Genomic DNA, 24,813 nt, shown 5'->3' with positions numbered 1-24,813 from the left:
ACTTTTTGTTTACATAATAAAAACAATTAAGAATAATGACAGTGTCGTACGGAGCACCCGATGCCAAACTAGACATTTTGTACTGACTGGCCAAGTTCATAATGGAGGAATAATGCCGTGGTGACTCGACCTGGCCATGGCCTCCGAGGGCGTCCGGCAATTACCAACACCTCCAACTATTTAGAGTATGTGGTGGACAAGCTTACAACCACCACCACCACCACCACCCAGTCATGAGTGTGGTGAGGTGCTGAACCACTGTCTCTACTACGTCACAAAGGTTGTAACAGTGTACTACGTCACAAAGGTTGTAACAGTGTACTACGTCACAAGGTTGTAACAGTGTACTACGTCACAAGGTTGTAACAGTGTACTACGTCACAAAGGTTGTAACAGTGTACTACGTCACAAAGGTTGTAACAGTGTACTACGTCACAAGGTTGTAACGGTGTACTACGTCACAAAGGTTGTAAAAGTGTACTACGTCACAAAGGTTGTAAAAGTGTACTACGTCACAAAGGTTGTAAAAGTGTACTACGTCACCAAAAGAGTTGTAACGGTGTACTACGTCACAAAAAAAGTTGTAACGAAGTGTACTACGTCACAAAAGGTTGTAACGGTGTACTACGTCTAAAGAGTTGTAACGGTGTACTACGTCACAAAGGTTGTAACAGTGTACTACGTCACAAAAGGTTGTAACAGTGTACTACGTCACAAAGGTTGTAACAGTGTACTACGTCACAAAGGTTGTAACAGTGTACTACGTCACAAAGGTTGTAACGGTGTACTACGTCACAAAGGTTGTAACGGTGTACTACGTCACAAAGGTTGTAACGGTGTACTACGTCACAAAGGTTGTAACGGTGTACTACGTCACAAAGAGTTGTAACAGTGTACTACGTCACAAAGGTTGTAACAGTGTACTACGTCACAAAGGTTGTAACAGTGTACTACGTCACAAAGGTTGTAACAGTGTACTACGTCACAACGGTTGTAACAGTGTACTACGTCACAAAGGTTGTAACGATGTACTACGTCACAAAGGGTGTAACGGTGTACTACGTCACAAAGGTTGTAACAGTGTACTACGTCACAACGGTTGTAAGTGTACTACGTCACAAAGGTTGTAACGATGTACTACGTCACAAAGGTTGTAACAGTGTACTACGTCACAAAGGTTGTAACAGTGTACTACGTCACAAAGGTTGTAACAGTGTACTACGTCACAACGGTTGTAACAGTGTACTACGTCACAAAGGTTGTAACAATGACCCTCCATCTGGCCCTCACTGCCGCGGGCTCTCGGTACTCACAGTGATGACCCACCTTCAGTAATAACTAAATGAAAACACTAAAGGCGTTACTAATCGATCAATCACACTGAAGGAGTGATTTATTGTGTTTCAACCCCTGTTATTGAAGAGCTTAAAAATTATAAAATAGATTAAAAGTTCGGTTTCATATACGGTTGATCAACGTTAAAACTATTTATATAGAAAGGAAACTAAACTATGTATAATGAATGTTGATGATCAGAACACCGTGGTTCATCCTACTTGTTGAGGACATTTATCATACATTTGCAGTAGGAATAATTGGCAGGTTTGAGTCATGTGGGTGGTAGCGTCCTGATTGGCACACCTGAGGGATAACACGGAGACCATGTCATCTGACTGGTTGGTGGCAACATGAGTTATTGCACTGAGGTTTTTAGCTAGCTATTTTTTTTAGCTTCCTGTTAGATGTCTCCTGACTTGTGCGATACTAGAAGCTGTTAATACCTTGGCCAGGAGGCGTGAGGGTGGCGCGACCTGCTCCGGCCATCACCCTCCTCCTGTCAGTGTGTGGGGCCTTACCACCACCACCATTCACTCGTGACCTGTCAAACAGACCTCAGTTCTAACAGGTCCTGTTCCTCATGGTTAGGTTAGGTTGGGTTGGGGCCTATTAGGAATGGGGCCCATTTGACTTGTAACCTCTATCACTTGATCATCCTTCTACACGTCAGCTGGTTCACGACGCACGACCCCTCACAGGTCAACGCTCATACCAGCATGCAGTAGATTTGTGCATATTGCTTAGTCTGCGGTCACCTCATTTCATCTGTTACGTTTCTATGAATATTGAGCAAAATTTAATGTTGTGTAAACCAATACCACAACCTCCGTACACACCAGATGTTTTACTGTCTATTATGAATGATGTAAATGGAAGGAACAAAATTAACCCACTTCAAGACCCGATGTGATGGACTACCAAGAAAGTGGTGGTCTGGTTGAGTTGAAGGTGGTTGAATGTTGGTGAGCTGCCACTAAGTCCGCCTAAGTATATCACTGAGACAACAAAATGTTCTCTACGATGAAACAGACAAATAAAATTCTAATTTGACTTTACACCTTTCCCTGCGTGTACTCGCGGCGAGGAAAAAGTCGAGGATTCGTGTAAACTATTAAGAGGACACCATAGTTGTACGCTCCCACCGAAAATATATTATTAGGAGAAGCATCTCGAATATACATCTTTGAAATGATTACACGAAGCAACGGCGTCCCCTATATAGTTCTTAAATTATATCTCAGGTCACCATTATGTTATTTATACATACAATGCTGTTGATTTTATATTGTACATGTTAGCACTGCGTCGGCCGGGCGAGCGGGAGAGTTTCTGATACAGGCGGCGTCTTTACGACCGGGTGTGTCGCGTTCTTCTGCTAGCCCGTCTGTCTGTCTGTTGTGAGCCTCCACAAGTTACCTCGTGACCTATGGAGGAGTCATCCGTTACTACTCCTCCTCCGGGAACAGCGTGAGCCTCACAATACACCCTGGCTCACCCCGGCTGAGTTACCCTGTTTACCTTAGTTCATTATTGTCTGTCACCTGACACTGTGCCAACATCAAATGACGAAACATTGACGCCACTTTATTGTCGTAAATTTGTGAATTTCTCATTAAAGTATGTATCATAAATAGCTAGCCTATATTTAAAAATATTTTACAATTCCATTTGTGTGAAATATTTTTTGATTTAACTTTGTTCAATGAAATATATTGTCGTTTACGATTACTTAAGTGTTTCTTACAAGACCACGAGGAATTACATTGCAACATAATCTTCAACAAACCCAATTTCTCTCCTCATGAGTACATACAATAACTGGCAGCTACCACTACCAGGTTCACTCACTCACAAAATACTATCCAGAGATCTTGAGCGACTATGATTGTCGCTTCACACAACTGATTTACCAAACCTACTCCAAGTTAGGTTCTCCTGGGTCTTAGCAAGCTTATAGTGTCGTATGGTTATTGCTGTAGTGGTTTTATCAGGCTTAGTTCAAGGTGATGGGTATCAAGTATTGACGCAGCCTTGATGAACGCGGTGTACTTTAAGCCATGTCCACTAGACTGGTGGACTGAGGACCTTGTTCACCCCTTGGGCGAAACAAATAATTTTAATTGACATTTTACCCCGCTATTTCCGGGTTACCACACACTCATACATTATTCGTCTTCGTTGTATGGGACTTAATCATACTGAAAATATTAATTACATGCCAAGAGAGAATTATTAAGCACATGAACCAGTAATTATCGAAGACTCAACCTCACTTAGTTTTAACTCCTTCAACAAGATAAACTTCATAACTTACTCTTATTTTTACTTTTTTTTAGACACACTGCTTGAACCACCATTGTTATTGTTTGTAAGAACAATGACAATAATCAAAACTGGCCACCGACCTTTGAGGCGCGACTACAACATGTGTTCACCTTCCACTTCCACGATTAAACCCACTCTGGTAGATGTATAAAAATAAATAGAAAATTATGAATATATATCACAAATTTAAAGAAAAAAAAATGACGGTGTAAAAAAAATCCGGCCGAAAAGAAGCATAGTGACGACAGCGAAGAAACAGTCACAGAGAATGACACAGACCCGACCGTTTTCTTGTATAACATTGAGGCGGTATCTTGCGCATTCACCGCCCGGGTCCCTCACCGCCTGCCTCCACCCTCCCTCCTCCCACCCACACACTCTCCCAACACCATCTTCATCAACTAAAGCTCCAGGGAAAAATGTATGACTATGGCAAACTAAATCAGCGCCATAAATGTTGCTGCCAGTCTGGTGTTCTGCTGCTCTAACGGGTGTACAGATCCTGTGTGTGTGTGTATGATTATGGACTGTATGAATGTCTATATACAAATATATACGTACGTGTGTATGTGTGTCTATTTACAAGTGTCTGTGTGTGTGTGTGTGTGTGTGTGTGTGTCAGGTTGTCGTGAGAGGTACACCAGTGAGTGACTGATAACACGACCCCCCCTCCCCACAGTCTTACAGTGGTAGTGTCACCATCAGAAATATCTCTCATCTTCCGTTACGTGTCGACTTATAAAATCTCTCATTAATTTTAAGTTGGGGAAACAAAATCATAGTTTTTACAATACTTGTGAATGTCAGTCAATCAATCTTCAATCAATCAACTTTGGGTACCAGTAACAATGATATTTGTATCGAAAAAAAAAAGTAAAGTGATATTACCAGATATTAAAAAAAAAAGAAGAAAAAAGAATCAGATGAAAATTACTTGAAAATGAGCTCGTTCTGAAAAGCATCTTTGACTGTGGCGCCTCAGGTAACAGGTTCAATAAAGCAGGTGATAGTAATTAAGAGTTCACTCGTATATTAAACCGTTTCTTCTTTTCGTGACCCGGGGAATTAAGAGAGGTCATGACCCTATAAAGGTCAAATAGCGAGAGAATCGTCTAATGCCAAGTCATGCTCACAGCCGAGGTCAAGTTAAGACAGGTGTCAAGTCTTGTGGTCAGCCGTGACAGGTGTAAAGTTGGAGGCAGCCGTGACAGGTGTAAAGTTGGAGGCAGCCGTGACAGGTGTAAAGATATGGTGAAAATATAATTATATTCATAACAGGTGTGAGCTTAGGGACAATATACTGTAAGTGAGATTATGACCAGAAACGGATTTTGACAGGAGTGATAATATCTATCAGAAGTAACACATTAAACTAACACAATAACTCCTGACGTGTGCGTGTGTGTGTGTGTGTGTGTGTGTGTGTGTGTGTGTGTGTGAATAAGATAAAGAAGAAATTTTACCCAGAAACCCAATCAACACTCCGAGATAACGAACCAAGAGAGTTGGAATTTTCAAAGGTAAAAACGTACAAGATTTGAGAACGGATTTTGACTCACTCGCTTTCACTGACTCGCAAGAAGGTTTCCTTGGTTAGCTGACTGGTGACACTATACAGAACGAGTCGATACTAACTCGATTAATCTGCTGCCTACACAAAGATGACAGTTATCCATGGTGTGAACACTTTACCGAGACTCGACTGTATCAAAATGCGTCTCTGTTGTCGTCCGTCACGGCGGGAAGATTTGACGTATGAGTCTTTGAGAACGTGGACCCTGGGAAGGTCACGAGCAGTCTCAGCATTATTGATCTGACATCACTACAAATGTCTTTCTCTTTCTCCCTCTTTCACTCTCTTTCTATTTTTGGCACTCACAATGGTATGGCACCCCTGCATGGTATGGCATCAAACGTGGTATGGCAGCCTGTCTGTTATGGCACCCTACATAGCATGGGACACCACATTGTATGGCACCCTGCATGGTATGGCACCTTGCATGGTATGGCACCTTGCATGGTATGGCACTCTACATAGTATGGCACTGATAACCGAAACTGAATCAATGTATAAACTGCATTATGACAGTAAGGTACAATTTTTTTTTAACTTTTCATACAAGAGAATAAAGTAAAGCAACCACTCACCAACACTACTACTTTAACCTGGACCTTGACACACACACACACACACACACACACACACACACACACACACACACACACACACACACACCTACCCCCACGCACGTACTAAATGGAGATGGTTAAGTTTTGGTGAATCAATATTTTATTGGATATATTTATGCGACTGTGTGTGTGTGTGTGTGTGTGTGTGTGTGTGTGTGTGTGTGTGTGTGTGTGTGTGTGTGTGTGTAATACCAATAGTGGTAGAATAAGGTATAAGTATACACAGGATTGATACATACCAGTAGCTAAAACATAATACACTCCTGTACCACCGCCCGCTGCACAGTACACGCTGGCCGGAAAGTTTCTAATAAAAAATTGAAATATGTTGTAACTTTTCACCCGTTGGGATATATTTTTCCTTCACTACACTTTCTTTGTGTAACACACCGTAACTGCCTTAGTCTCTGCCTCTAAAATTGTGAAGTTCCCACCGGGTAGAAAGTTGCCCCTCGTGTGTCTTATTGGTAGAAACCTTTCCTAGCTTTTATCTGCGTCATCCTCGTTCTTATCATCGTCCATATTAACATCAAGCTCATCCCTTATCATTAATGTCAACTTCTTCTTTATTTTATTATCCAAAAAACACAAATTATTCCCCACCACCAGAAAATGAATGAAACCAAAGGTATAACAACACAACGAAGGTGTGTCTAGGGCGGCACCTCAGGGGTCATGCAAGGTGAGCGTCCTCGACTGATCTCTGGGCAGGTACACCGCCTTCCTTCTAACCCGCCGCAGTCATCACTCGACCTGATTTTCCCCTGCCAGGCAAGTGTCGCTGACCCTCTGATCCCCAGGCCATACAGATCAATAACCCCCCCCCCCAAAAAAAAAAACCGAAAACAAACTTCTGACATTATATACAAAAGACATCATTCATACCATGTAACTTTTGACTACAGAGCAGAGAGTCGCAGGACAGTCCGCCAAAAGCCTTCACGGTTCATTAACAACCCCCATAAATTGAGGTCGTAACCCAGGCAAGACACAACCACCGCCTCTCCTACAACCTCCCCCACCGTTCGTAACTGACTACAACTCAGAACGGCATTGATGTACAAGGTTTCATAAAGCTCTGGTTTTATTGTCCTGGCTGATCAGTGCGACACAAAACCACTGGAGGAATATATACTGTATATATACATTTGTGTGTGTGTGTGTGTGTGTGTGTGTGTGTGTGTGTGTGTGTGTGTACAATATACAAGCCCTTTACTCAGAATCAAAACCCACTTGATTCCTGCTCGAGTACTTATGTAGAGCAGTAGAACCCGTATGAGAACTGCTTATAACAGTACTGTGAAGCAGAACCCACTTGAGTCCTGCTCAAGAAACTTACTCAGAAGAATAACCCACTTGAGTCCTTGTCAAGAACTTTTACTCACAAGAAGCAGAACCCACTTGAGTACCCACTAACACCTTACTCAAAGACGTATAAAACTATATATATGTTCACTTCAGGTGTGGTCGCCTGGAAGTGTGGTCACAGTATCTCCTCTTGTCTCTATACATAGTTGTTTGTTTACTATAAAGAGGAGAGATGCTGACTGGCGGGGAGAGTGCGGTAATACCTGTTTTTATTAGAGGGGGTGTGTGAAAATTACGCAAAGCTACAGTACAGACATGAGTACACATAGGAGTACTGACTGAGTACTTTATGCAGTACTGAGTATACCCTGCTTCGGTGACTAGGATAATTTATTTCAATGCTTTTATATTATTATTATTACTTTCATCGTCATCTTCTTCCCCCGCCTTGTTTAACATTTCATCCACCAGACAGTGCCTGTGTTTACATGGCACTGTCTGGTGGGTAGGGGGGAGGAGGGGGGAGATGTGAGGGTCAGTGATACAGCCAGACAGAAGATGCTACCACCACCACTATCACCACTACTACCACCACCATCACACTACTACCCCCAACATCATCACCAATACTACCACCACCACGATCACCACTACTACCACCACCATCACCACCACTACTACTACCAGCACCACCATCACCACCACTACCACCCTTATTTACCACTACACCTACCACTATCTTTCTCTTGTTCTTGGTAATATCGTCACAACCACCGCTACCACCATCACTAATATTACTATTTCCCATACACCCTTATACCTCTCCTACCATCACAACCACCATTACCCCTATCTTGTTATCAGAACCACCACTACTTATTACCATAACCTGTTCGTATAACCACCACTACAACTATTACCATACTTGTTAATTTACTTTTAATTCTCTTGCTACTTTTACTTTCACCACCACCATTAACGCCAGTGAACACATCTTCTTCACCTTTTTTGTCGATGGTTGCATAGCGGATGACTGTCTGATCACTCAACTGGTCGAACAGCTGACAGATGGATGTCAGAAGCTACATCCGTCACCTGATTGGATGGCAGTAGCTGCACCCGTCACCTCCTTGGATGGCAGAAGCCTTCACCCATCACCTACTTGGATGGCAGAAGCTGCGCCCGTTACCTGCTTGGATGAGAGAACTGCACCCGTCAGTTGAATGGATGATACAAACTACACCTGTCAACTGGATGGATGATAGAAACACACCCGTCACTGTCTCCTCTCTGACAAGATTCACCAAGAAGCTCCTGGACAATCACCTCGAGATGGTCTGATGGTACACTGACTTAGCGATGGTCTGTGGTACTGTTTGGCGGTGTAGTAATAGTGTGGCAATTGCAGGGTGGTGTGGTGGATGGTGTAGTGGATAGTATGGTGGATGATGGTGGTGTGGTGGATGGGGTGGTGGATGGTATGGTGGATGATGGTGGTGTGGTGGATGGGGTGGTGGATGGTATGGTGGATGATGGTGGTGTGGTGGATGGGGTGGTGGATGGTATGGTGGATGATGGTGGTGTGGTGGATGGTGTAGTGGATGGAATGGTGGATGGTGTGGTGGATGGAATGGTGAATGATGGTGGATGATGGTGGTGTGGTTGATGGTGGTGGTGTGGTGGTTGATGGTGGATGATGGTGTGGTGGTGGATGATGGTGGTGGTGGATGTGGTGGATGATGGTGGTGTGGTGGATGATGGTGGTGTGGTGGATGATGGTGGTGTGGTGGATGATGGTGGTGTGGTGGATGGTGTGGTGGATGATGGTGTGGTGGATGGTGGTGTGGTGGATAGTGGTGGTGGATAGTGGTGTGGTGGATGGTGGTGTGGTGGATGGTGGTGTGGTGGATAGTGGTGTGGTGGATAGTGGTGGTGGTGGTGGTGTGTGGTGGATGGTGGTGGTGGTGGATGGTGGTGTGGTGGATGGTGGTGTGGTGGATGGTGGTGGTGGATGATGGTGGTGTGGTGGATGATGATGGTGTGGTGGATGGTGGTGGTGGTTGATGGTGGTGTGGTTGATGGTGGTGGTGTAGTTGATGGTGGTGGTGTGGTGGATGGGTGGTGTGGTGGATAGTGATGTGGTGGATAGTGATGTGGTGGATGGTGGTGTGGTGGATGGTGGTGTGGTGGATGGTGGTGTGATCGATGGTGGTGTGGTGGATGGTGGTGTGGTGGATGATGGTGGTGTGGTGGATGGTGGTGGTGGTGGAGATGTGGTGGTGTGGTGGATGGTGGTGGTGTGGTGGATGGTGGTGTGGTCGATGGTGGTGGTGTGGTCGATGGTGGTGGTGTGGTGGATGGTGTGTGTGGTGGTGGATGGTGGTGTGGTCGATGGTGGTGGTGTGGTTGATGGTGGTGGTGTGGTGGATGGTGTGTGGTGGATGGTGGTGGTGTGGTGGATGATGGTGTGTGGTGGATGGTGGTGGTGTGGTGGATGGTGGTGGATGGTGGTGGTGGTGGTGGTGGTGTAGTGGATGGTGGTGGTGTAGTGGATGGTGGTATGGTGGATGGTTGTGTGGTGGATGGTGGTGTGGTGGATGATGGTGGTGTGGTGGATGATGGTGGTGTGGTGGATGATGGTGGTGTGGTGGACAATGGTGTGGTGGATGATGGTGTGGTGGATGGTGGTGTAGTGGATGATGGTGTGGTGGAGGGTGGTGTAGTCGATGATGGTGTAGTGGATGATGGTGTAGTGGATGATGGTGTGGCGGATGGTGGTGTAGTGGATGGTGGTGATGGTGTACCGTGGTGGTAGTGTGGCGATAGTGGTGTGGTAGTGGTGGTGTGGCTGTACCTCGAGCCTCACATGACCCGGCCCGACACACCTTACATGCGTCGTGTGAAGTAATTTTCCACAACCCCTTGAGCTTCCTTACACCTAAACATCACACGTCTTTCCGACCTTATAACTAGTATGTGAAGATCACGAGGTCTTCAGAGTTGGGGAGACGACGGTCAAGTCTCCATTTACCTTAAGTAAAGAAGGATCAGTGTTATATATAAATACATAATTTCACTCTTCGCATCAGCGTCTATGAGGCGACGACACTGTGACAGCCGGTGCCGGGGAGATGGTCTATATACCATCATCTTTTACCTCTCACAAAAGTTATAAAAATTACCATTACACTTTTGCTTTCACTAGTAGTTAATACTGTTCATCTTATATTTGGCACTGCAATACATTCACACAAGATCTTGGGTCACCAGAGTTCACTGTGCACCACCTAAGATCCCAAAGGTTATATTTTCGTTGCTGGTGGCGGCTGAGTGCCACCTGATAGTGGCACTGAAGGCCAGCTCGCCTAAGCGCCCTCACAGTCTTGTCCAGCACACTGTCACCGGCTGTGTGTACTCGCTAGAGGTCCGGCTAAGTGTACACCCTGGACGTGCACACAGGTTGGCTGAAGCAGTCAGTGATTAACAACTCCAAGAATGAACGATTCATTTCATTGTATCCTGGTAAGATGGCAGGTGAGCCCACACTGGTGACCTACCGTCTGCCATCACCCTGGGGGGTGGGAGGCACAGCAGCGCTGTACCATAAGGGAAGCAGCAGCTGTAGTCTTAGAGCAGCTGTAGTCATATGCAGCAGCAGGTGTACTTTAGCAGGAGATCTCGCGGTGTTCCCGCGTCTCGTGGATGATGTAGGGCTCGTGACGCACCTGGACGTTGACGTACTGCAGGGGCGGCGGGATGCAGGGTAGGGCGGTGGGGTCCAGAGGCAGGGTACTGGCGCTACTGTTGCTGTTCGCGCTGTTGCTACTGTTGGTGCTACTGCTGTTGCTACTGCTGCTGTTGTTACTACTGCCGCTGTTGTTGTAACGATGTGGGTGGTAGTGGTGAGAACGTGGGCGGTCCCGCGTGGCGCCCACAGTCTGCATGGGTATCATGGGGTTGGGTTCTGGCCGCTCGCCAGGGCGCATGAGTCGCTCACGGGCCTCTTGTGAGCGCGGGGAGCCGGGGGGTGAAGACTTGAGCAATGGCTGCGTGGACTGAGACTCTGCCATCCTTGAGGGTGTGTGTGAGGGCGTGCGTGAGGCCATACTCGTGGGCGGGGGCACTGGCTTGTTGCGCGGATGGGTGACAGCGGCAGGTGGCGGGGGCTCGTTGGTGAAGCTGGTCTCCCAGGTGGGTGGTGGAGGAGGAGGAGGGGCGGCGTCCAAGAGCCTTTCCATCTGACAGCAGTCTGTGCCAGAGTCCAGAGAGGGCGTAGAGTTCAGTTCAGAGCGAACTGTGGAGAGGGAGTAGGAGGATGGCAGGGGGATCAGGTAGTCGGTGGACGCGGGACTCTGAGGCTCGTCGGAGCGTCGCGATACAGTGAGACAAGAGTCGTTGTCCAGCGGTCGCATCACCGTCGCGTCCCGCTCAGCTGACGGCGGCCGCTGGAACACTGGCAGCACGTGACTCACTACATCCGGGTCCTATAGTGGAGAAAAACACACACAATCCGGGTTAGGTAGTAGAAATATCAACCTCCTCGACACACTATTTATTAACCAACATTATTCAAAAGAATAAGTATCCAAATTTTTTGACCAACTCTAACAGAACAAACACAAGTTCTTAACCACCTCAGGTAAAATACAGACACAAACAAAAACAAAGTAAACTCAGGCGTCGACATAAAATGCATCTCTTCATCTTTGATTCTGTGTTTTAAATTCATGGTTGGCTTGGCCCTCACTTTTAAACCACGAGAAACAAACAAAGGTTCTAAAAAACAAAATAAAAACATCGCGCCAACTTTGAACTTCTGACGTAAACATATATTTTTCTGTCTAACAATCACAGAAGGAAAGAAAAATAAACACCAAAATACTAAAAGATTACCTGAAGATTACTTACTCCATTTTCTTTCACCTAATAATTAAACACCCAAATACTACCTAGGTGAAGTGGGGGGGTCAGGTTAGGTTAGGTTTAGGTTACGCCTAAACTGTACACGAATCTCACTTTATACTTAAATCACCTTCCAAGGAATTCAATTAACACGAAGCTTACCTGTATACAGTATCCGAGCCGCTCCAGTATGGTGGTGAAGGTGGGCCGCTCGTCAGGTATGGGGTGCCAACACTGGGTCATGATGCGGTACACGGGCCCGGGGCAGTTGGTGGGTGGCTCGAGGCGTCCTCCGTTGGTCACTAGCTGCATCACCTCCTGGTTACCTCGTCCTGGGTATGGCATGTAACCCAAGGACATCACCTCCCACAGCAACACCCCGAAGGACCTGTTCCGAGGGTAGAGAGTAAAGTGATTAGTTGTATGTGGGTCGATGGTGGAGAGAGAGAGAGAGAGAGAGAGAGAGAGAGAGAGTAATCTCTTATCGACACACGCTATCGTCCAAGAGTGTACTCCCCCAGTAAAGAACGTTCACCTCAAGACAAAGTTTCTGGTCCTTATCCTCACAAGATCATTCACTGCAGAACAAAAAAAATATCCCCCTTAAAATGGCGCCGAACGTGCATTAAGTCTCTAAGGCCTCTTGTAGGGGTTTTATTATTTGTTCATAAAGGTGAGGGAAAAAATCTCACCGTATGAAAGGTCAAGACGCTTAGGACCTAGACGCTCGGGACGCCATTATAATGTTTCCCATGAATAGATTTTTTTTTTCCGGGGAAAGTGAAAGTGTATGAGAGTGAAGATCTTTTTTTTTTAAGCAACTTTTTTTCGGTGTTATCAAGTGAATACAAGCTTTTAGGCAAGCACTGACTGCTTTCCAGGGCTCCCTTGCTTGTTCCCCTGCCTGCCTATGTGCCTCCCTGCCTCTCTCCCTCCCTGACTCCTTGCTTTAATTATAACAGCCAAAAGAGTTAAGTTTCTTCACGTGACATGGACCGACCGACCAACCAGAAGAGAGAGAGAGAGAGAGAGAGAGACAGAGAGAGAGAGAGAGAGAGAGAGAGAGAGAGAGAGAGAGAGCAGGAAAAACAATCATACAGTATTCAATGTGTTTGTCTGTCAGGCAATTTAAGGTCTTATATCTAGCGCGTGAAAATAAACTATATTTAGACCTATAAATACATGTATACAGAACCTTATATGGCGTTATAACATATATTGTACACTCGCATCTCGTCATAGAGATATATTAGGTGAGAGTTATATTATAAAGGGATAATAATATATAGCATTTAGAAACCTTTGAGAAATTATTTGAAGTAAAACATCATGAGTAGTTGTTTTTGATGACAGCTGTTGTATGTGACGAGGCATCTGCTGTAACGTATTAGCTGCTCTATTGGTTTGTACACACACACACACACACACACACACACACACACACAGACACACTTCCTAAGCCAAAGATCTTAGTAAAGCGACAGGTGACAGCGCTGTTCATGGCGTTTCAGTATCCAGCGGCCAGCAACGATCATGTCAGTGGTGCCGCGAGACTATATAAAATAGCTGGTTTTAGACAGACACCCACTCACACAAACACATTTACAAAAGCCTCTCTCAGCAGGTGGCCGTGGGGGGGAGGGGGGACCAGATAATAAGGCCACGATATAAAGCCTGTTGTTTACATCCTTCACCTCTGTGTTGTCTCACCCCACAACTCCTGTGAGGGAAAACAATACGAGGTGGTGTGTAAGAGAGGGAAGTGCTTTCTTCTCCTCGTGTTTACCTGAATGTGAAATAATACGCTAATTTTGGATACGAATTGATATTATGGCGCCATTATTAGTTACTGGAGCTTTAAAGGTGTTAGTGGTGTATGAGGGATGATCTTATTGTATAGACTGGACTAATTCTATAAACTGAGAGAGAGAGAGAGAGAGAGAGAGAGATACACTCACCAGACGTCAGTTTTAGAGGTAAAGATGCCGTCCAGGAAGGCTTCAGGCGGCATCCACTTAACAGGTAACATAGCCTTGCCACCTTTCCTGTAGTAGTCGTTTCTGTGGTGGAGAGAGGTGGTGGTTAAGGTTAGGTTGGTTAGGTTAGGTTAAGTGTAAAATCGATTCAGCTCACAGTAACCCAACACCTCACCCAGATAACTTAACCTAACCCATGTGTGATGGTACTTGGCTGCCATAAGTGTCAGTCAACTATTCATCAGTAGTGAGAGGTTAGGGCAGTCGACAGGAAACCAAACATACTGGAAGCAGCTGAGGCCCAGACGTCTTATTGACTCTAGAGGGGACACACACACACACACACACACACACACACACACACAGAACAGATTTGACAACACCTGGCCTGGGGGGGTCAGGTGTGTGTGTGTGTGTGAGGGGGTAAGTGCAGGGGGGGGTGACACACCTGCAGCTTTATAAATTTTTGAGACGTTCATAATTATTCTGTTTTCATTGTGAGGACTGACACGTTGGGCGCCTTTAAACCCGGTGGAGGAGGAGGAAGGTGGAGAGGTGGAGGAGAGGTGGGGAAGTGGAGGGAAGGTGAGGGAGGTGAAGGAGGGGGTGGAGGGAAGGTGAGGCAGGCGGAGGGAAGGTGAGGGAGGTGGAGAAAAGGTGAAGGAGGTGGAGAAAAGGTGAAGGAGGTGGAGAAAAGGTGAGGGAGGGGGAGAAAAGGTGATGGAGGTGGAGGGAAGGTGAGGCAAGCGGAGGGAAGGTGAGGGAGATGGAAGAGGGGTGGAAGGAAGGTGAGGGAGATGGAGGAGGGGTGGAGGGAAGGTGAGGGAGGTGGAGGAGGGGTGGAGGGAAGGTGAGGCAAGGGAGGGAAGGTAAGGGAGGTGGAGAAAAGGTGAAGGAGGAGGAGAAAAGGTGAGGGAGGTGGAGGGAAGGTGAGGCAAGGGAGGGAAGGTGAGGGAGATGGAAGAGGGGTGGAAGGAAGGTGAGGGAGATGGAGGAGGGGTGGGGAAGGTGAGGGAGATGAGGGGTGGAGGGAAGGTGAGGGGAGGTGGAGGGAGGGGTGGAGGGAAAGGTGAGAGAGGTTGAGAAAAGGGGAGGGAGGGAGAAAAAGGAGGGAGGTGGGAGGGAAGGTGAGGGAGATGGAAGAGGGGTGGAGGGAAGGTGAGGGAGGTGGAGGAGGGGGTGGGGAAGGTGAGAGAGGTTGAGAAAAGGTGAGGGAGGTGGAGAAAAGGGTGAGGGAGGTGGAGGGAAGGTGAGGGAGATGGAAGAGGGGTGGAAGGAAGGTGAGGGGGAGATGGAGGAGGGGTGGAGGGAAGGTGAGGGAGATGAAGAGGGGTGAGGGAAGGTGAGGGAGGGAGAAAGGTGAGGGAGGTGGAGAAAAGGTGAGGGGAGGTGAAGGGAAGGTGAGGGGAGATGGAAGAGGGTGGAAGGAAGGTGAGGGAGAGGGAGGAGGGGTGGAGGGAAGGTGAGGGAGAGGAAGAGGGAGGGAGGGAAGGGAGGAGGAGGGTGGAGGGAAGGTGAGAGGATGAGAGAGGTGGGAGGGAGAAAAGGTGAGGAGGGGAGGGAAGGTGAGGGAGATGGAAGAGGGGTGAAGGAAGGTGAGGGGAGATGGAGGAGGGGTGGAGGAAGGTGAGGGAGAAAGAGGGTGGAGGGAAGTGGAGATGGAGAAAAGGTGAGGGGAGGTGAAGGGAAGGTGAGGGAGATGGAAGAGGGGTGGAAGGAAGGTGAGGGAGATGGAGGAGGGGTGGAGGGAAGGTGAGGGGAGATGGAAGAGGGGTGGAGGGAAGGTGAGGGAGGTGGAGGAGGGGGAGGGAAGGTGAGAGAGGTTGAGAAAAGGTGAGGAGGTGGAGAGGTGAGGAGGTGAGGGAAGGGAGAGTGGGAGGTGAAGGAAGGTGAGGGAGATGGAGGGAAGGAGGAGATGGAAGAGGGGTGGAGGGAAGGTGACGGAGATGGAGGAGGGGTGGAGGGAAGGTGACGGAGATGGAGGAGGGGTGGAGGGAAGGTGACGGAGATGGAGGAGGGGTGGAGGGAAGGTGAGAGAGGTTGAGAAAAGGTGAGGGAGGTGGAGGGAAGGAGAGTTAAGGTAGTGTTTACCTCGTTGTCTGATATGAATAATTCCTAAACCCTCCCTCCTTTCCCCCCTCCCTCCTTTCCCCCCTTCCTCCCTCCCTCCCTCCACGCTGTGAGAGGCATGCCATGGGTCAGGGAGAGGCGATGAAGTGGTAATGGGGGAGGAGAGAGGTGAAGGGTTATTGGAAGGGGAGGAGTGAAGGGGTAGGGGAGGGGAAAGTGGAGGTGGAAATGAAAGGGGAAGAAAATGAGATAGTGATGGGAAGGAGATAGGAGGAGGAGGAAGAGGAAGGGGATGGATAGAAGACTCCCGTAAATAATAATAATAATTATAATAATAATAAAATAATAACAATTATAATTAAAAAAATAAATAATAAAAATAACAATAATAATAATAATAATAATAATAATAATAATAATAATAATATAAAAATAATGATAATAATAAAAATAGCAATAACAATAATAATAATAATAATAATAATAATAATAATAATAATAATAACAATAATAATAATAATAATAATAATAATAATAATAATAATAATAATAATAATAATAATAATAATAATAATAATAATAATAATAACAATAATACCAATATCAACAACAATGACTAATCTGACAACAGAAAAATCGTCGACTCGTAACCAATCACTCGTCAGGTCATTAGCTGTGAGGATAATGACCGAAAGCTGTTAAAATAATGAATGAACTTACTGACAGACAACCTGAGAGCTTAATACCACCAGTGGGAGCATAATAACAGAGGTAATTTAGTGTCCCTGAAATGGTAATTATAACAGATTATTACACAGGGAGAAATTAGAATAATATGAGGTAGATTAAATTACACAAAAACAGCCGCTCACACACGCACATAGATACATACATACATAATTAATCACACATATAGACAGACACAGCCACACAAGGACACATGCACACACACAGAAATACCCTCCCTCCCCCCACACACACACACACAGAGTAAAACATAACCGCCTTATCGTGGCCAAGTTGAATAGATTAAGTTAAACTGTCGACAAAGATGGTGGCGACTTGATGGAAACATTACTTCACAAACTCTATTAATATTTGATCACAGCTTCCAATTGCGCTCCGGACTAAGCCTGGTTAATAATTCAAAACTGTTTACTTTTCCGATTTGATGGAAGCCGAACACCCGCCCGCACGCCCACTCAACCCACCTGCTTACCTAACCTACCTGTCCACCTAACCTACCTGCCCACTGAATGTAAACCACTCACCGAATCTACCCGCACACATAACCTACCCGCCATCCACTTCATTATGACTACATCACCCGCTGGTAAACACTTGCTTAGCCTGGAAAACTCGCCGCCCACCTACGCCGCCAACGCTATATAAATTATCAAGTACAGGTACAGTAAAATGCTTTTAGTGAGTCCACAGTACCATAAAGGTGACTTAACAAAGGTACTATAGATCAGAGAAAGTATGAAACCTCTGTTTAAATCATAGTGTGTATATTTATGTATACATGTATTCAGTGGTTAATTAAATGTCAACTTCATCTCTATATTTTTTTTGTTACTTTTAGTACTTTCCATAATTGACAAAAAAAAACTAAAAACCAAATGATTTTTTTCAGAAAGTAAAATTTTTGCGGGAAAAACCCCCACACAATTAAAGTCGAGTATTTGAACTATTGAGTGACGTCACTAGAGGTTATCCATCGACAACTAGCATCACTTAACGAGACGAGTAGAACAGCCACACGTCATCACAACAACTACGATGACAGTCAATATAGGAATAAAATAATACAACTTAATAAAGTCTAACCTTAAGAAAACAATACAGTCTATCTTTTACAAACTGTATGTCGTATTATCTATGACGTATGAGCCACAAGTGACCCTCCCATCTCCCACGTTCACTGGTACTGTTTGTGTCTGTTGTCTAATCTCTCCCAGGTACAGTATAGTACTCTAGAGACTCAGTGTCTGTCTCTCTGGCAGTGTTAATTCCTGAATGTCTATCAATGATGCAGATCTGAGAGAGAGAGAGAGAGAGAGAGAGAGAGAGAGAGAGAGAGAGAGAGAGAGAGAGAGAGAGAGAGAGAGTCACCTGCTACACTATCCCCGCCTAGTTACCTGTGATATTCTCTAACAGGTGTAATCCTTCGGCACAGGATGCAGTGAGGGAGTCAGAAGCTGCCGCCACCACTATTAAGCCCCAACAGTTAACTAAATCCTCAAATGTTGGATATATTATGTGAATAAGTCCAGTATTTCTCATGATTTATATTGTATTAAATTATTGTAGGAACTCAAGCCTAACTACACCCACACACCCCGACCTGTACACCCACACACCCCGACCTGTACACCCACACACTCTGACCTGTACACCTCCACACTCTGACCTGCACACCTACACACTCCGACCTGTACACACACACCGACCTGTACACCTCCCTCTGACCTGTACACCCACACACACACCGACCTGTACACCCCACACTCCGACCTGTACACCCACACACCGACCTGTTACCCACACACACACCGACCTGTACACCCACACACACCGACCTGTACACCCACACACAGAACTGTACACCCACACACACACGACCTGTACACCCACACACACCGACCTGTACACCCACACACCAAACCTGTACACCACACACACACCGACCTGTACACCCACACACCGAACTGTACACCCACACACACACACCCACACCGACCTGTACACCCACACACTCCAGACTGTACACCCACACACGCCGACCTGTACACCCACACTCCAGACTGTACACCCACACACACCGACCTGTACACCCCACACACACCGACCTGTACACCCACACACCAGACTGTACCCACACACGCCGACCTGTACACCCACACACGCCAGACTGTACACCCACACACACCGACCTGTACACCCACACACACCGACCTGCACACCCACACACTCCGAACTGTACACACGCCGACCTGTACACCCACACACACCGACCTGTACACCCACACACACCGACCTGACACACACACACCGACCTGTACACCCCACACACACCGACCTGTACACCCCACACACACCGACCTGTACACCCACACACACCGACCTGTACACCCACACACACCGACCTGTACACACACACCAACCTGTACACCCACACCCGACCTGTACACCCACACACACACCAACCTGTACACCCACACACCGACCTGCACCACCTCCAGACTGTACACCCACACACACCGAACTGTACACCCACACACCCGACCTGTCCACACACTCCAGACTGTACACCCACACACACCGGACTGTACACCCCACACGCCGACCTGTACACCCCACACCGCATACACCCACACACGCCGACCTGTACACCCACCTCGACCTGTACACCCACACACACCGACCTGTACACCCACACACACCGACCTGTACACCCACACACTCCGACCTGTACACCCACACACGCCGACCTGTACACCCACACACACCAGCCTGTACACCCACCTCCGACCTGTACACCCACACGCTGACCTGTACCACACACACACCAGCACACCCCACACTCCGACCTGTACACACACACACCGACCTGTACACCCACACACACCGACCTGTACACCCACACACACCAGACCTGTACACCCACACACACTCCGACCTGTACACCCCACACGCCGACCTGTACACACACACACCAACTGTACCCACACACCTCCGACCTGTACACCCACACACGCCGACCTGTACACCCACACACACCGACCTGTACACCCACACACACACCGACCTGTACACCCACACACACCGACGCCACACACACACCAGAACTGTACACCCACCACACCAGACCTGTACACCCACACACGCCAACCTGTACACCCCACACACAGACCTGTACACCCACACACACCACCTGTACACCCACACACACCGACCTGTACACCCACACTCGACACTGTACACCCACACACCGACCTGTACACCCACACACACACTGACCTGTACACCCACACACTCCGAACTGTACACACACACCGACCTGTACACCCACACACATCGACCTGTGCCACACACGCCGACCTGTACACACACCGACCTGTACACCACACACAGACCTGTACACCCACACACACTCCGAACTGTACACCTACACACACCGAACTGTACACCCACACAGCCCTGTACACCCCACACACACGCCGACCTGTACACCCACACACACCGACGCACACCCACACACACCAACCTGTACACCCACCTCGAACTGTACACCCCACACACGCCGACTGTACACCCACATGACCTGTACACCCACACACACCGACCTGTACCCCCACACACACCGACCTGTACACCCCACACACCGACCTGTACACCCACACACACACCTGTACACCCACACACACCGACCCGTACACCACACACCGACCTGTACACCCACACACACCGACCTGTACCTGCCCTGTACACCCACACACCGACCTGTACACCCCACACACACCGACCTGTACACCCACACACGCGACCTGTACCCACACACACCGACCTGTACACCCACACACACCGACCTGTACACCCCACCGACCTGTACACCACACCAACCTGTACCCACACCGACCTGTACACCCACACACCAACCTGTACACACACACACACCGACCTGTACACCCACACACTCAGACCTGTACCCACACACACCGACCTGTACACCACCCACCTGTACACACACACCGACCTGTACCACACGCCGACCTGTACACCCACACACACACCGACCCGTACACCGACACACACCACCTGCACACACCAGACCTGTACACCCACACACACCGACCTGTACACCCACACACACCGACCTGTACACCCACACCACCGACCTGTACACCCCACACACCGACCTGTACACCCCACACACCGACCACCCACCCACCGACCTGTACACCCACACAGGTACGGGAGACAAACTATAACACCCCATCAGTCTCCTCACCTCTGCCACAGTACTTAAGCTTGACTGACTGTGAGGCAGCAGGTCCCAGACAAGTGCTGTCAACCGCAGGACGATTTTTACTGACAACTTGATTACTTCCATCTGCTCCTCTGTGGCTAAGAGGAGCACACAGTCTATGCCACCAGCAGGAGTCTTCTACAAGTGAAGCTATAGACTCATAAGACAGACTCATCTCCCAGTGTCGTGTTTAACGGTGACCACAGACCATGAACAAGATCACCTGACATGATGAATCAAACACAACACGTCTGGGGTTATTTTTGACCTCATGTTAAGGGGGGGGGGGGATTCCACGACAGAACAGCGAGGTCAAGTCTCTATCCTTCAGTATTGACCTTTGACTATTTTTATATAGAGTTACACGAGCTAACATTATCCAGCCCATCAGTCGAGGTCAAAACATGTCCCGTGACTGTTTAAAGTTTAATAAACTCTGACGTTGTTAACATCCTCGGGCGAAAACCGAAAGGTCCCTGACACTCCCGTCATTATCGGAGCCTCGTTCATCCTTCCCACAGTATCTGGCCGAGGACGTTCTTATTAAGTCACTGATAATAGTCTACAGCAGTGGTTCTCAACCTTGTTTGCCCCATGCACCCCTTTCACCATATGTCAGAATGTCATTCCCCCCTCCTTTCCAAGATTGTCTGCCTCAAAAAGTGCATTCCAAATAATATGCATATAATACTGAAAATCCTTTATTTTTTCCATATTAGTACATATACATTGACAATTTTACATGGATTATTTTTATAGTGGAGTTTTACAAATTAAATGCCAATTGAAAATGTTGATGGATTTATAAAACTTGAATAAAAGTAAAATAGTTTTTTTTATTTATAATGAATTACTTAACAGACCAAACTGAAGCATAATGCAATAAACAAAAGTTCAATAGAATACCAGGATATTGTAAATTTGTAATTAATTTTATTCAGATGAAGATTACAGTCAATGAGAAACCTGTGATTGTTTTTTCTTCGCCAATTCTGGGATACGCGGAGGAGTGCTTGAAAGGGCACAACGCAGATCATTTTCTACCTCTAATCTACTACGTTGCTTCGTTTTAATTTGCAACAGAGTTGAAAAGCCTGACTCACAAAGATATGTCGACACAAACGGAAGCAATGCACGGATAGCTCTTTCTGCCACTTTTGGGTAGGAATCGCACATCAAGGGCCAAAATTCTGTGATTGATTTCTCATCGAACATATCTCTTGCTCCAGAATCAGTTTTTCCCCCCCCTGAAAACCTAAATTCCCCCCCTGGGGGGAATTCCCCCCTGGTTGAGAACCCCTGGTCTAAAGCCTTGTGGTGTGTGCGTGTGTGTGTGTGTGTGTGTGTGTGTGTGTGTTAGAGAGGGAGATTTCAGTGCATATGTATTCATGTATGCATATGTGGGAGGTGTCAGAGCGTATGTATGACCACACACACACACACACACACACACACACACACACACATACATGTATGAAGGTATGGATAAATCACGGCCTCTCTCTCTCTCTCTCTCTCTCTCTCTCTCTCTCTCTCTCTCTCTCTCTCTCTCTCTCTCTCTCCTCCTGCTGAAAAATTCTCACTAACAAACACATTCTTTGTCTAGGTGTCCGTCTGAGTGTCTCGCCCTGTCTCCTTCCTCGCCTGTATCACTGTAATACATTGTCTCTGTCTGTCTGTCTGTCTGTCTGTCTGTCTCCTTTATTCATCGCTTTCTCTCTCTCTCTCTTTGTACCTTTATCTTTCTCTCACCGTTGCCTCACCTTTACCCATCTCTGTCTCTAACTCTCTCTCTATCTTCCTTTCTCTCACCATCTCCTTCTCCCCCCTATCTCACTCTCTTCTTCTCTCCTTCTCTTTCTCTCTACTTCTCTCACCATCTCTCTCACTCTCTCCCCCTCTCTCTCTTCCTCTCCCCTTCTCTCCCTCATCTTAATAATCAACACAACGGAAACTACACCACTCAAACCTTCCCTGCGGTAATTAACTCTTAATGGTACGCTTAACCATTACCCATTATCATACATTAGTCCCTTATCTCGGGGATCTGGGGTAAGGGAGAAGAGGGAGGGAGGGAGGGAGGGAGGGAGGAGGAGGGAGGGAGGAGGCTCTCAAAAATCCCAGGTGAAGGTGGGTGAGGGTCAAATGAGGTAACCTCCCCCCCCCCTAACAGAATATGTCAGGCAACAAGTCACATCTAATTATTCAGAGGCAGGTGAGAGCTGACGGATCGCCCCTCGACACCTGAATGACCTACCAAACCCAACACACTAAGACAAAGGAGAGCGAGAGAGAGAGAGAGAGAGAGAGAGAGAGAGAGAGAGGTAATAACATGATTCATCACTGAGGCACAAGATCTTAATGTTCATAATTCCACCTAATAGAATGTAAGACCACACTAATGATACCTTGTTGACGTGAGCATGACCACCCACACACACACACACACACACACACACACACACACTGTAATGAGATGTACGTGCGAAGTTTACAGAGGTGCTGACATGTACACAAGCAATAAAAAAAATTAAGTATTCTCATTTAAAATACAGATACAAGGTTTTTTATGCAGCTTAATAATACGTATTTAGGTTTCAGCACTGCCTTTATACTGTAACCGCGTGGAAATGACTGTACCTGTACTGTATACTTAAATCAATGGTTGAGTGAGTTTGTATGAATGAGTGAGCATGTGAGTGAGAGTAAGTGAGTGAGCTAGTAAATAAGTGAGTAAGCGAATGAGTCACCTTTAATGACCGAGTGAATGACTATCAATAAATTACATCACATTTGGACCAACAGACAGAGACATACGAATAGATAACAAATAAAACACAAAAATTCCATTAGAAATAGTAAACAAAACACACCTGTTAAAAAAGGTAATTAACTCACCTGTAAATATCTCTGGCCATACCAAAGTCGGCTATTTTGACGACTCTGCCGGGTCCCTTAGTGGTGAGGAGACAGTTACGGGCGGCGATGTCTCTGTGGATGAAATGATTCTCCTCCAGGTACTCACAGCCCTTAGCTACGTCCATAGCACACGTGAGCAAGTCCCTCATCATTAGCGCTGAGGGGCGGTCCTGTGTGAGGCAAGCAAAGAATAAGGTAGTTATGTTGTTAGGGGCTGACGAGTGATGTGAGCCATCCATCCATACATACATACATCCATCCATACATACATACATACATACATACATACATACATACATACATACATACATACATAGTCAACAAAAGGATGCAACAAGTGGGAAAGATAGATTTTTGACACATGGATGGGACATGTCTGTCAGTTTCTCTATCTGCTGTCTCTCTCTTTATCTATCTCTCAACCTATCATGAGAGAGAGAGAGAGAGAGAGAGAGAGAGAGAGAGAGGAGCAGGTAGTCTCTTACAAATATTTCAAGAATGTCAACAATGTTAGTCTTGCCGAACTGAGCTGATTTATGAGGTTGCGAAGTTGGCCCTCTCTCCCCCCACTCCTCAACCAACCCCTCTCCCCCACCCACCCCTCTCCCCCACCAACCCCTCTCCCCCACCAACCCCCTCTCCCCCACCAACCCCTCTCCCCCTCTCCCCCTCTCCGCATAACAAGAATATTTACCTTCATAACAGACAAGATTATTTTGTTACACGAGACAACACAAACATAGTATAATATAA

At 46.8% G+C, this 24,813-nt stretch overlaps 1 protein-coding gene across 1 annotated transcript; it reads right to left on the bottom strand.

Annotated features, from left to right (window-relative positions):
* Nucleotides 1-9,898: 9,898 nt before the first annotated feature.
* LOC121855969 (ALK tyrosine kinase receptor-like) lies at nucleotides 9,899-24,299 on the bottom strand. The gene is made up of 4 exons (XM_042351186.1): nucleotides 24,040-24,299; nucleotides 14,022-14,123; nucleotides 12,226-12,451; nucleotides 9,899-11,645 (listed from the first exon to the last, which is right to left on the bottom strand). The coding sequence occupies exons 1-4, from the start codon at nucleotides 24,297-24,299 to the stop codon at nucleotides 10,827-10,829; spliced, it is 1,407 nt and encodes a 468-aa protein (XP_042207120.1). The 3' UTR covers nucleotides 9,899-10,826.
* Between the last annotated feature and the right edge of the window lie 514 nt (nucleotides 24,300-24,813).

This window comes from Homarus americanus, unplaced genomic scaffold, assembly GCF_018991925.1.
Source record: "Homarus americanus isolate GMGI-L3 unplaced genomic scaffold, GMGI_Hamer_2.0 scaffold19117, whole genome shotgun sequence".
Lineage (NCBI taxonomy): Eukaryota > Metazoa > Arthropoda > Malacostraca > Decapoda > Nephropidae > Homarus > Homarus americanus.
This window is presented reverse-complemented; position numbering and strand designations above follow the sequence as displayed.

Coding starts and splice junctions, on each gene's coding strand:
- LOC121855969 (XM_042351186.1), bottom strand. CDS start 24,299: ATGGATGGCTCACATCACTCGTCAGCCCCTAACAACATAACTACCTTA. Junction 14,124..24,039: donor ATGGCCAGAGATATTTACAG/GTGAGTTAATTA, acceptor TCTCCACCACAG/AAACGACTACTACAGGAAAG. Junction 12,452..14,021: donor ACCTCTAAAACTGACGTCTG/GTGAGTGTATCT, acceptor CCCTCGGAACAG/GTCCTTCGGGGTGTTGCTGT.